Below are 13,655 nucleotides of genomic sequence, written 5' to 3'. Positions count from 1 at the left end.
CTCTAGCATGTGCAAAACTTTGTAAAGAACCTTGGTCCACCCCTGCTAACGATGACCTAGAAATGTCCTTAGATGGCGCTATGCAAGAGTTCTTCAGATGGCTCTCATAAAACAGATTTCCTTTTTTACTGTTTCTGGTTATTTTGTTTCTTAAATTCCATTCTAGGAATGACAAAAGTGAAAGTTGGGAAGGAAGATTCTTCTTCTGCAGAATTTCTTGAAAAAAGGCGGACTGCTTTGGAAAGGTAGGTACCTGCCCACCCTGTTGTAGGTTGCTGTAGAACGATGAGAAGCTGTTGGTTTGCTCCATTGGTGGAGATGAACTGAGCTGAATCACAGTCACACGTTCCTGTCACTAATAAATTTTCCCAGGTCTTTTCTTCCAACCTCAGTCATAAGCTATCCTTCTCCTCTCCATCCTGACAGAACAATCAGTCTCTCCTTAAATAATGTAGTGAATGGTTCTGGAGTCTCCTTCTGGTGGGTCAGTTTGCTATCTTTTGGAAATGTGAAGAACATGAAGGGGTTTTTTTGTTGTCATTTTTAAAAATAATTTATCTAGTATATGCATTAGTATTTTGCCTGCATGTGTGTCTTAGTGAGGGTGTCAGGTCCCCTAGAACTGAAGTTACAGACAGTTGTAAGCTGCCATGTGGGTACTGGGAATTGAATCCAGGTCCTATAGAAGAGCAGCCAGTGCTCTTAACCACTGAGTCATCTCTCCAGCCCCTGTTTTAAATTTTTATTGCATTTGTTTGTTTGCTTGCTTGGTTTTGGAGATAGGGTTTCTCTGTCCTGGAACTCACTCTGTAGACCAGGTTGGCCTCAAACTCACAGTGATTCACTTGTCTCTGCCTCCCAAGTGCTGGGCCACCACTACCTGACCTAATATTTATTATTATTTTTATGTGCATTGGTGTTTTGCCTGTGTAGAGGTGTTAGGTCCCCTGGAACTGTAGTTACAGATAGCTGTGAGCCACCATGTGAGTGCTAGGAATTGAACCCGGGTCCTCTGCAAGAATAATCAGTCTTCTTAACTGCTAAGATCTCTTTCTAGCCCCAAACACAAAGTTCTGACTACTTACAAGCAAAAATTTGCTTATGTGCCTTATTTGAGGACATTTTAAATAGTAAAAGGCATAAGTCCCGGCCAGTACTGTGCAACACCCCAAATCTTCCAAGTCCTAACCCGCTGGTGATTTTTATCCTTTAGGTACCTTCAAAGAATTGTGAATCATCCTACCATGTTACAAGACCCAGATGTCAGGGAGTTTTTGGAAAAAGAAGAGGTTAGTATTATATAAAGTTCAACTTCATCATCTCTGTCTACCCTTAATGAAATGAAAGTGATTCAATTGGCCAGGCAGTGGTGGCGCACACCTTTAATCCCAGCACTCAGGAGGCAGAAGCAGTTGGGTCTCTATGAGTTCAAGACCATCCTGGTCTACAAGAGCTAGTTCCAGGACAGCCTCCAAAGTCACAGAGAAACTCCAGCAGCACTCCCTTCTTGACTGGAATGACCGAACTCATCTTCAGATACTGTCAAATGTCCTTTGGAGCAGAGTGGCCTCAATTTGAGAAGTACTGAATGAAATCCTGAACACCTAAAACACTTTAAATCTAATTTTATAACATAGTTTTAGTGTGTAAAAGCAACTCCATTCATTATGTGCTCCTATCCTTGGACATTTCTTCACTGTGGAAACTCAGAACTGTGAGTCCCCTTCTTACAGAGTATCTGTTCTACAGGAGACTTTGGCCTTTTTCTTTAGATTTGGTTTCTCCACATAGCTCTGGCTGTGCTGGGATTAAAGACATATGTTACCACACCCTGCGGGAGCCTTGAACTTTAACAAAGGAATGCAACGCTCTGGCAGGGAAAGTGCTTGCCCTGGATTCCTGAAGACCTGGGTTAGATCTATGTAGAGACAGAAGGAGAGAACTGACTCCACAGAGTTGTCCTCTGACCTCTGTAGTGTGCTGTGGAACATGTATACCCACACAAAGTATTTTTAAAACGTTAAAAAAGGAAAAAAAAGGCCAGGTGATTGTGGGGCACGCCTTTAATCCCATACTTGAGAGGCAGGTGGATCTCTGTAAGAAATCTGGTCTACAGAGCAAGTTCCAGGACAGCCAGGATACACAGAGAAACCCTGTCTCAAACAAAACAAGGCAAAATAATAATAATAATAAAATATAATAAGGAATGCTTGGTATTTAAGTAGTTCATACCTGAATAGGCAGACAGTCTTGGTGTGAGGTTGCCTAGCCACACAATACTCAGACTGCTTTCTTTCTATGAATAATATCAAAAGCTGAAAATTTTATTGATTTTTTTTTCTTCCACGGTGCTTTGATTTTTGTTTCTGCACACACTAATTTTAGATTGCTATAACTTCCTTTGAATCTACAGTTCAAATAACGTGTTTGACAAGTTTTGGGCATGCCATCTGATGGGTACTAATTCTTCTGAACCTAAAATAGGGGCAGCAGATAACTTGCCATCCCCGCCTTCTTGGTCTTGTAGCTGCCGCGTGCCGTGGGTACGCAGGCTTTGAGTGGTGCTGGTCTCCTTAAGATGTTCAACAAAGCTACAGATGCAGTCAGCAAGATGACCATCAAGATGAATGAGTCGGACATTGTGAGTAACCTACGCCTCTCAGATGCCCCAGAAGTCCTGAAAGTTCTGAGATGACTTTCCTTTCAACTAAAAAACCAGAAACAGACCCTGAAAAGAAGCTGTTAAAGAAAAGCTCTGGGCTTGTGTGTTTTCAGTGGTTCGAGGAGAAGCTCCAGGAGGTGGAGTGTGAAGAGCAGCGCCTACGGAAACTGCATGCTGTGGTAGAGACTCTAGTCAACCACAGGAAAGGTAACGCTGGCTCAGAAAAGCACCTGGACTGGGGGAATCGGTGTCTTTAGTAGGCTGGAGATGAGAAGCATGGTGTTCCCAACCCTCAGCCATCCAAGTCAAAATTCTCAGCCCACCTGTCCCTTGATGTTCTGATAAACACAATATGCCCTGATCTCCTGGCAAGAAACATGACTCAAGAAACATGGACAGTGGTTGAGGGAGCCGGCCTAGGTGCCTGCTGCTTTTGTTGATGGGAATTGGTGATTTGCATCCACAATCATGGTGCTTTTGTTACATGGTCATGCTGGCAAGATGTGAATGCAGGGAAGCCATCTGTGTCTCCTTTCTTACCCTGCCTTTAGTGAGCTTTGCTTAACTGGGAACAGCTTTCCTCCTGTGTCTTAAACATACTGGTAAATAGAAATCTAAAAGACCATTAGCATGAAGCCAGTGTAAGGGCTGGCAAGCTATGACATGGCTGAGAGGACGGATTTGGCCTTGGACCCTGCTGCCATGAGAAGAGTAGGAAGAAGAAAAAAAGAGTATTCCACAGACTGTGTGGCCTTCAGAGCCTAAAGTACTGACTGACCCTGTACAGAAAGTTTGTTCTGTTCTAGAAAGTTCAAGAGTGTGTGTGTGTGTGTGTGTGTGTGTGTGTGTCTGTCTGTCTGTCTGTCTGTCTGTGTGTGTCTGTGGGGTGGGTGACTGGCTGTGTGTATGTGTGTGGCTGCATGTGTCTGTGTGTCTGTCTGTCTGTCTGTGTCTGTGGGGTGGGTGACTGGCTGTGTGTATGTGTGTGGCTGCATGTGTCTGTGTGTCTGTCTGTCTGTCTGTGTCTGTGGGGTGGGTGACTGGCTGTGTGTATGTGTGTGGCTGCATGTGTCTGTGTGATGTATATAGGCGGTTCATGAGCTTCAATGTGAACACCAGAGCCGCTCCTTTTTTGGCCTGCTTACATGAGCTAGTAGTTGGCTCTCCAGGGAGCTGCTTCCTTCAGGTCACCGGACTTAGTCAGATGTAGACAGCAAGAGCTTTTCCCTCCAGTCCTGTGACCAACTCAGGCCACTTTCCCTTCTCTTGAGTTTGCAGACTGGGTTGCATAACCCAGTTGTCTGATAGGCAGGGGCTAGAATTTCCAGGACATGCTACACAGGATCAGCTGCCTTGTTCCTCTCTTGAGAGATCAGAATCCTCTGTTGTCTGTCCCCTTCCAGAGCTAGCTCTGAACACAGCCCAGTTTGCCAAGAGTCTAGCCATGCTTGGGAGCTCTGAGGACAACACGGCACTATCACGAGCACTCTCCCAGCTGGCTGAGGTGGAAGAAAAAATTGAGCAGCTCCACCAGGAACAGGCCAACAACGACTTCTTCCTCCTTGCTGAACTCCTGAATGACTACATTCGCCTCCTAGCCATCGTCCGAGTAAGCCTCACTTACCCCCGCCCCCCCCCCATCTCTTGCCTTCCACTTCCTAGGAAAAGTTTATCTCGTTTTAGCTTAGGAGTAGTAACCTCTGCTCTCGAAAGGACCCAAAACCCAGCAATCGCTTAAACTAGCCAGTGACCTCTAGTTATTCTGAGGCCCACAGCAGCCCACTTTTGCCCCATTCCAAGTAGGCTCCCTTAATGTTGAGTATAGGCAGTAGTCCCTGTGCGCCATTCTCCAAGCAAGGCTTATTACAGACTGTTGCTCGGCCCCCTGGAGCAGTGACTCTTCAGTCCTTTGCCCTGATAAGAGTGCTTGCTGGCTGGCTTCTACTTGTCCTTCCAGTGTGACCAGTCAGGTAATGACACAGAACTGGCTTGGTGTTGCATGCAGGAGTGTGGCCCAGGTGCTGAGACAGCTTGTCACCAGAGCTCTCCTTGTGCTGTGCTGGCCGCACTGGTAGCAATACTGAACACTGCCCTTCAGGTCATGCACCTCACATCTCTTGGTGATGAGGGTGTCTGTTTTCAGTGCTCTCAGATCAGTTAAGGAAGCTTGACTGGGCAGTATTAGCTCTTTGCATGGCTTCCCTGATAAAGGAAGAAACCAAGAGGAGTCTGGCACCTGCACTGTAAGGGACCTGATTCTGCGAGGTATCAGGGTGCATGAGCTCAGCCTACTCCTCATCCACAGCGCAGCTCCCACTGTGGAGCTGTCGCTGGGTTCTCCCTTCCATGCAGTCACAACTGCTAAGTTAGTTGCTAAGTAGCCTGCGAACCACTCCTTGTCCTGCTCCTTGGTCTCTGCTAACTCCAGAGAGATAAGAGGCTTTAACAAGGACCCACTGGGGGACTCTTAGAACCAGTTAGACGGCTCAGGCTGGAGAGCCATCCTGGGGAAGGGCCCTGTCTGGGGAAAGCTTTCTGTGAGGAGCATTGTTTTAGGGATCAGGGGTTCCCAAGAGAGCACAGCTTGCATATGATTCCAGGCAGGGTGAGCCTGTTCTCCATGGGCTGGGGCAGCAACTTGAGAGTACAGAACTATGAGCCGGCCTTTTCTCAGAGCTTATGCCACCCCCTCATGTTGTGAGCTAACAGTGGGAATGGAGAAATGAACAAAAGTTTCTTTTGTGTTCTTCCCCAAACCCCTGTTAGCCCCATGGATAGGTTTAAACCTTTCTTAGATATGGCGTCACCGGTTACCTGAACTTTCGACATTGATGTGAAAGTTTTAGGAGCCAGGTATGGAATACCTGCCTGTAGTCCCAGCAGTTGGGGGGCTGAGGCAAGAAGATCATGGTAAATTCCAGGCCAGTCTGTACTCCATAGTGAGTTCACTGGACACACAGTGAAGCCTGTCTTGAGAAGCAAAAGCAGCTGCAGCACAGCAGCAGGCTAGGACAGGTGAATTTGGTAGCCCTGCGCTCTGCATTCACTGGGGGTTATGTTTGGCCCAGGTGTGTGCTGAGGAAGCCTAGGAAACATCCAGGGAACCTTTGTAGGGAATGGAGAGCAAATAAACAGGCTAGGAGACTGGCCCTAGGCACACTCTTTGATGTAGACTGCCTTTTGAAGCCTATGGCGTGTAGGTGGGATGGAAGATGGGTAGCATTTCTCTGAAAATGCTAATTCTGTTCAAAAGACTAGAAACAGGAAGCCAATAATGACTTTTGGAGATCTTTCTGCAGGCCTTGATAGCCTAGAGCAGGCAAGCAAGCGTGTGGGTGAGATGAAGGCAGTAAGTAGGTCTTGTGACCATTTTAAGTGTTGATGTAAAGAATCCTTAGACTGCCAGGATGGTGACTCATGCCAGTAATGCCAGCCCTTGAGAGATTGAGGCAAGAGGCTCGGGAGTTCAAGGTCATCCTCAGCTATGTAATAACATCAGGCTGCCCAGCTACCTGAGACCTTGTCTCAAAAGGAAAAACAACATCCTTCTGTTACCAAGTGTGTCATTTGTGTCCGTTGAAAGACTGCTTCCTTGCTGCAGACTTACAACTCCAGGGCTGGGCAAGGTCTTTAAGTTTCAGTAGCTGCTTGTTTTCCCAGTATTCCTTGTTTGTGTAAACATCTACTGCAATTGCTAATACAATGACGGCTTTTCCAAAAGATACGTTCTTGAGAGTAGAAGTATGTGTTTCACTCCCACTGTATTCTTAGCTCCTCACATGTGGCAGACTTGGGGAGAGTGTGTAGACTCATGGTGTGACTTGGTTGAGGCAGGTAGGTTAGAAACTTTGTTAGTGTCAGGGATAGGCATCAGGCCACCCACTGTGCTCGCCAGTCGTCCACCCTTGAGAGTAGCATGGATGGCCCACTGGAAGCTTGAAGAGGACCTCACCCGAGCTCGTGCTTAGACATTAAATGCCCCAGCTGTCCTTGCTCGGTGCTTCCCTGGCATAACTGCTGGGCGAACCTCCCTTCTACGGCAGAGCCAGCCAGGGGTCCTGAAGAGCTGGCTGTGCTCCTTCCAACTGCCCTCCCCCTTAGGCTGCCTTTGACCAGCGCATGAAGACATGGCAGCGCTGGCAGGATGCACAAGCCACGCTGCAGAAGAAGCGGGAGTCTGAGGCTCGCCTGCTGTGGGCCAACAAGCCTGACAAACTGCAGCAAGCTAAGGATGAGATTACAGAGGTGAGTTCCCCATCCGAGTTAGCTCAGTGTGGGTTTGTGGCTTGTTGGTCAGTGAACACTACTCCTATCCTGACCAGATGCTTGGGAGCCCACAACAGACAAGAGAGGGCAGGGGCTGCTGGGTAGGTCTCTGAGAAAGACTTCAGGGCAGCCTTGAGACCTGGCTCTCCACCACTCTTCAGTCTGGCTATCTAGCTCTCATCTATCTATCTTTATTCGCATGTCTATGGGTGTCTTGCCTACATGGATGTCTGTGCACAGTGTGTATGTGCCTAGTACCTGAGAAGGTCAGATGAGAGTGTTGAATACCTAGGAACTTGTGAGTACCATGTGAGTGTTGAGATTTGAACCTGGGTCCTCTGGGAGAGCAGCCAGTGCTCTCAACCCCTGAGGTAGCTCTAGCTCCTTGCATGAATCTTTGAAAAGCTACCTAGGTGACTCAGATAAGCCCCACACACCAGGAAGGATCTAAATCACGTTTTCTGGGCTCATGGCTCTGCTTTTGGGTTCCTAAGTCAGAGGCTGCTGTGGTACCAGAGCTTTTACACAGACCAGGCTTGGCCAGGGCACATGGCCATCTTTCCCAGTCGTCCCACAGTGGCCTCCTGGACTGTGATATGAAATGCTGAATCCCTTATGTATCTCATTCTTTCCAAAGAGACAGGCAGATGTAAGGATTCACTGAGGTCTCCTGTAGAATTGCACCATGGCATTAAATGACACCGCCTCACCAATTTGTGTGTGGGGGTGGTGTTTTTATTTTCAAGACAGGGTTTCTCTGTGTATCCCTGACTGTCCTGAAACTCTCTCTGTAGACCAGGATGGCCTCAAACTCAAGAGATCAGCCTGCCTTTGCTGGTAAAGGCTTGTGCCACCACTGCTCAGCCCCACCACTTTTTATGTGTGGTATTGGAGCTCAAATCCAGTCTCTCCCTCATACATACTAGCCAAGTATTCTGCTGCTAAAGTTGCATGTCCTAGGCCTTAAGCAAGCCTTCCTTTCCTCTTTCCAGTGGGAGTCTCGGGTGACTCAGTATGAAAGGGACTTTGAAAGGATTTCAACAGTTGTCCGAAAAGAAGTGATTCGATTTGAGGTGAGATAGAACTCGTGTGACCTTGTCCGTGTACATGTGTGTGCACCTGGATAATAGTTCCTGAGGCATGGTGGCTGTCTTAACCTTTGCTGCTGTACCAAAACAATTAGACACAGCAAAGCCAGTAGCTGCTGTGCCCTTCCCTTCCCACCCGCCCTCTCCCTGCCCTCTAAGAAAGCTTGCAGGGCTTTGGCAGAGGCTCTGGCTGGAAACTGCAGCTGCTTAAGTTGCTGGCTCTACTCTCCAAGGTTGTGCTTGACCTTGGTCAGCAGTAAACACCACCATCCCACCAAAATGGGGAGGAACACCAGTCTGGGAGGTCAGTGTAGAATCCTGTCTCCTATAGAAAGAGAAATCCAAGGACTTCAAAAACCACGTGATCAAGTACCTGGAGACACTCCTACATTCCCAGCAGCAGGTATGTAATTATGCGCAGCCCTGGTCCCCCATTGCTGCCCCAAATGACAGCTGTCTGTGTGCAGCTTTGATGACTAGATGTGGGAAGGGGCTCTGCTGCAGTTGACTCTATCTCAGCCAGAGCCCTTTGCTGAGCATGAAGATACAGCTCTGTTGCCCTCTCTACCCACTGAGCCATCTCACCTCCCACTGTTCCCTCAGCTTACAGTTCATTTGAGGGGCCTTCATGTCTTCTGTCACTGCTCACATTGCTCCTGATGCCCACCCTGTGGTACTGGCTATGCCTCAGCTTCTGAGGCTCTCCTCAACCTGTGGGACAATGGTACCCTTGTGAGGTGCAAGCAGAGCTGCGGTCTTCATGGATTGCCTTTAGACTTGGGACAGAAACTGATGCCTTCTTAAGTCTAGGGGCTTAAGTGTAGCTGCATCTGTCCCACACGCCTCCCTTTGGAGTGGCTGTGGTGCATGGGGGTATGCCATGGCACCGAACTTGCTTCCCTCCCAAGCTAGCTCGGGCTAGCTCAGGCTCCACCACTGGCTGGGGGATCTTTCTTACTGTCTCCCCACTTCTTTGCAGCTGGCAAAATACTGGGAAGCCTTCCTTCCTGAGGCGAAGGCCATCTCCTGAGGGACCAAGGATTCGAGCCCACCTGCGTGACGCTGCCTTTTATACACTGTCCTCCTCCCCTTCCATGGACCCCATCCGATACACCCTGCCTTGGCTGGACTTAGCCCTTCCATTCTGCCCCACAAACTGTTCCCAGTTACTCTAACCAATGTTCCATTTAGCTTCCACGTATATTTTCTTACCTAAGAGAATAGTTTCCTGCTTTAAGCAAAAGACCTACAATAGGTGGTGGAATTATAAGGTTGGGGTGGAGTATTGATATAAATATATAAATACAAATGTATATTTTTCAGGCTGTGGTTTAGGAACTGGGAATAACGTTTTCTGTTACTCCTGATGGTGCCATGAAAGATTATGTAATAAAATATTGGAAAATCAGGTCACAGGACTCAGCATGGTAGCACTTTCTGCTGGGAAGCAGGTCTAGAGTACTCCTGAGAAGTTGTGGGTCTTGTAGGTTTCCCTCACAGGCATTCCCGTGGATCTCTGCTGCCTTCCTGTGTCTACCTGCCTCAGCTCCTACCTCAGAGGTCCTAGTCCACTTGAGGCTTGTTTCCTGCTTTTTTTTTTTCTTCTGGTTTTTCAAGACAGGGTTTCTCTGTGTAGCTTTGGAGCCTGTCCTGGCACTCCTCTGTAGACCAGGCTGGCCTTGAACTCACAGAAATCTGCCTGCCTCAGCCTCCCAAGTGCTGGGATTAAAGGTGTGCGCCACCACCTCCCGGCCCTTGTTCCCACATCTGTAAGAGGGAGCTCTAAGACAGACTTGTCCTAAGAAACCAAAGCCTTTTCTATGAAGGAGGCCCGTGGTCTTCTAACCCTGCCTCCCTAGGCCTCAGCTACTCTCCAGCCTATCCTGTGTTCTGTTCCTCTGTTTGCTTCCTATCAAAACAGGTAATCAGGCTCGGGGAGGGTGTATTCAGTAGCAGCTGGGCATGTACCTGTTAACATGTGAAGGATGTGGGTCCAGTCCCCAACACAAACGAAAGCCACCTCATCCTTAGGGCTGTCCCTGCTCCTGTGTAGGGAGTGATAAGGGCTGGCTGCTTTAGCCCTCCTAACAGGGTAATCACAGCACCCGAGCCTTTCAAAGTTCAAAGAAACATTACTGATGTGCCCGGAAGAGAGCATGCCCCCTAGAGCCTCAAGTGTGTCAGCATAAGCCAGGGGTGTTCAAACCTGTCTAGGTCTGGCCCTGGAAGGTTGGATCTCAGACCAGTTCATGCTGGGCTTCCCCTACAGCTGCCTCAGTGGCACAAGCTAGAGAGGCCCCTCAGTGAGAGAAAAGACAGAATTCCTGCTGTGGGAAACCTCCAGAGAAGCCCACCCCCCTACACACAGAGGCTCCTGGACTTGCTGCTGCATCGCAGTCGTGGCTAAGGCTTGGGAACAGCACTGATTCCTGTTCTCACACTGGCACCGGGGAGGGGATAGTGCCACAACTATTGATGTCAACAGGTTAATTACAAAAAAAGAGGTGGTCTGCCCCAGTACCTCTCCAGTACCCTTCTTACTGCCTTTGATTTTCCCTCTCAATCTCTTCTGCATGCTTACGTTACATAGAGTTTCACAGAGTATGTTGTACCCTGCTTTTACCATTCAACATTATGTATATCACAAGCATTTTCCCTCCAGTCTTTACATATCTTCACAAATTTCATTTGTAACTACGTTATTTTTAAGGCTTCCATGGGGACTGGGTGTGGTGGAGCACACCTTAATCCCAGCACTCTTCAAAGCCAGTCTACTCTACATAGTGAGATGTTATTTCAAACAGACAGACTTCCATGAAGTACCATAATTCAGACTTGTCACTCACTGCTGGATCCTTGGTTGAGGAAGTGTTGGGTAACTGTTAATATCATTTCAAAAAGAACTTGTATATCCTTTATGAAAATTTCCATTGTTGACATTTTTACCCCACTTGCTGATTTGTTTGTTCCTTTTTGAGTCAGAATCTCATGTAGATTCTCATGGTTTTGAATTTGTTGGTTAGCCAAGCTTGGTCTTGGATGCCTGAGCTTCCTAGGTGCTGGGATACAGGAACACACCAACAAACCTGACTCACGTTATCTGTGGTATTTACATGTATTTTCTGAATCATTTGCAAGTAAGTTGCAGACATTACCAGTTACCCCAACATTTTGGTATGCAGTTCCATAAGAACAAGAATGTCCCATCATAATTTAAATAAAGTTTTCAAAACCAAGAAGCTGGGGGCTCGAGAAATGGCTCAGTGGTTGAGAACACATACTGCTCTTGCAGAAGTCTCAAGTTCTAAGCACCTGTGTTGGGCAGCTCATAACTGCCAGTAACTTACGATAGAGCACAAGGGGAACCTTGGTGGATTCCACGGCGGGCAAGGTTGACCGTGGTGAGGGCAAACATGCCAGGCAGACAGAAAGAGAGTGTAAGTGAGCAAGGTCTTTCTTTTAAAAGGGTCCTTTGCATCTGGGTTGACCGGGGTACTGCCAGAGTGCATCCTGCCAGATGACAGGGGCAGACCAGCATTAAGCCTGAATCCTTAGAGTAACTCCAGCTTCAGGGATCCAACTCTTCAGTGATCTCAAGGTCCCAGCACTCACATGCGTGTACCCTTACACACACACACACACACACACCGTTTAACATCAATACAATACTGTTATCTAATGCATGGCTCATACTTTAATTTGTCTGTTGTCCCTAGAGTGTCCTTTTTTCCTTGTAAAGGATTATGAGTTACACTAACTGACATGTGATTACATGCTGGGTGATTACACATATCTGTTAATATGGAACAATTCCTCAACCTGCCTTTGTCTCATTACCATGGAAATTTTGAAGAATGAAGACCAGTTGTTTTTAAGGCTGGCTCTTAACTTGGATTTGTCTGATGGTTCCACCCGACCAGCCTGGAGTGTTATGCACTCTGGGTAGGATGGCTATGGGAATATGGGAAGGTACTTGGAGAACCTGTAACCATCCTGCTCATCTGTTGTTACAGCATCAGCTGGTGATTAGTCTTGCCTGAGTCACCACAGCAGCTGAGCAGTGTAATGCCTCACAAGAACAGCGTCCTTCTCTCCTATGTATTTAATCGCATGGCAATCAATGCAGATGCACTTATCCCTGCTGTAGTAAGCTAACTTGTGGCTGTGGCTTTGACTCCCAAACTGTCTTATATTTTTCCAGGCTCTTGTGTCTTTTTAACTTGTTGCTTTTTTTTACCTTCTAGCATAGTAAGAGAGCCCAGGAAAACCAGGGTCTCACTATGTAACCTGGCTGGCTTGGCACTCACCATGTAGATCACATGGTGTCACATGCCTGTCCCTACCAGCACCAGAATTAAAGGCATATCCCACCATGCCTGGCAAACGCCTTATTTTCTATCTTCTCCAACCCAGGCTTAGAATAAGCACTTCTCTAAGAAGTCTTGATTCCTTAAAAGTAGAATGGTATTAGAAACTAAGCTTTGAAGAAGGACTAACAAGATGGGTCAGTAGGTAATGGTGATTGCCACCCAGCCTGACAACCAGGTCAATTCCTGGGACCTACAGAGTAGAAGGAGAGAACCAACAACTGTCTCCTACTAGTTGTCCTCTGACCTCCTGTATGTGCCACACACACAAATAAAGTCAACGCAAAATTGTAAAGAAACATCAAGAAAGGTGGAGATACATGACTTAAGCAGGTATTCAGAAGCAAGGAATCTGGTGTGTAGCTTAGTGGCAGAGGCTTTCCAGCTCCGGGTAGGCTCAGCCCTGAGTTCCACCACAGCCTGAAACAAAGAACCCACATCAGTAGCTCAGGTCCAGCCCCATGGCTTCCTCTAGTCTGCTTCCTTATTTGTCATGTTTGTCGTGTTCTTGTGCTCCCGCGGTAATCTGTTGTACCCGGTGGTCATCCTGACGTCTCATGGACTTGGATGGAGACTTCCTTGGTGTCACAGCTTCATGCTCGGCCTTCCATGCCTCAGCTTTAGCAGGAGCAGTTGTTCAGGGAAGATGAGGAGTCGAGGCCAGCAGCAGAAAAGGGGGGTCTGAGTCAGAAGCCCCTACAGAGAATAATAGGGACACAAATGTAGGTGTCTTTCCTCAGGAGACAGGACTGTATGGGGAATCCGATGCTTGAGCTGTGTCTTAAAAGTGAAGAATGGGCTGCTGGAGAATAGCTCAGTGGTTAGAGACCCAGCATTCACACAGTGGCTCACAACTGACTATAGCTCCAGTTGTAGGGGAGCTGATGCCTCCTGGCCTCTGGACACACATACACTTACATACATCTATACATAAATAGTTTTGGTTTTTTAAGTAAAGAAGCAGCCAGACATGGGGCATCAGCCTTTAATCCCAGACACAGAAGGCAGAGGCCAGGGGACCTCAGTGGGCTCCAGGCTACTCTGGTCTACACACCAAGTTCCAGATCAGCCAAGGCTACATAATAAGACCCTGTCTCAGAAAAAAAAAACAAATATTGGGTTAGGGCCATCACGTGCGCACTGGGGAAGAAACCTTGGAAAAGATGTTCCATGCGTCTCTCAGGGAGGATCACCCTTCTTTTTTTTTTTTTTTTTTTTGGTTTTTCAAGACAGGGTTTCTCTGTGGCTTTGGAGGCTGTCCTGGAACTAGCT

At 47.6% G+C, this 13,655-nt stretch overlaps 1 protein-coding gene across 3 annotated transcripts in view; it reads left to right on the top strand.

Moving 5' to 3' along the window:
* The window catches only part of Snx1 (sorting nexin 1), a 38,151-nt gene extending 28,727 nt beyond the window's left edge, over nt 1–9,424 (top strand). For 2 of the 3 annotated variants that reach the window (XM_040740362.1, XM_005075519.4), the window contains exons 7-15: nt 167–245; nt 1,214–1,289; nt 2,528–2,641; nt 2,776–2,869; nt 4,066–4,271; nt 6,764–6,907; nt 7,921–8,001; nt 8,348–8,419; nt 8,996–9,424. In XM_040740362.1, the coding sequence (XP_040596296.1) occupies nt 167–245; nt 1,214–1,289; nt 2,528–2,641; nt 2,776–2,869; nt 4,066–4,271; nt 6,764–6,907; nt 7,921–8,001; nt 8,348–8,419; nt 8,996–9,046 (917 nt within the window). In that variant the 3' untranslated portion in view covers nt 9,047–9,424. Of the gene's footprint in view, nt 1–166; nt 246–1,213; nt 1,290–2,527; nt 2,642–2,775; nt 2,870–4,065; nt 4,272–6,763; nt 6,908–7,920; nt 8,002–8,330; nt 8,420–8,995 lie in introns of all 3 variants that reach the window. The other variant, XM_021230364.2, reaches the window with a different exon arrangement.
* Nucleotides 9,425–13,655: the final 4,231 nt, after the last annotated feature.

This window comes from Mesocricetus auratus, unplaced genomic scaffold (assembly GCF_017639785.1).
Source record: "Mesocricetus auratus isolate SY011 unplaced genomic scaffold, BCM_Maur_2.0 Super-Scaffold_100691, whole genome shotgun sequence".
Taxonomy (NCBI): Eukaryota; Metazoa; Chordata; class Mammalia; order Rodentia; family Cricetidae; genus Mesocricetus; species Mesocricetus auratus.
The sequence above is the reverse complement of the archived record's forward strand: the minus strand, read 5'-3'. Positions and strand labels throughout refer to the sequence as shown.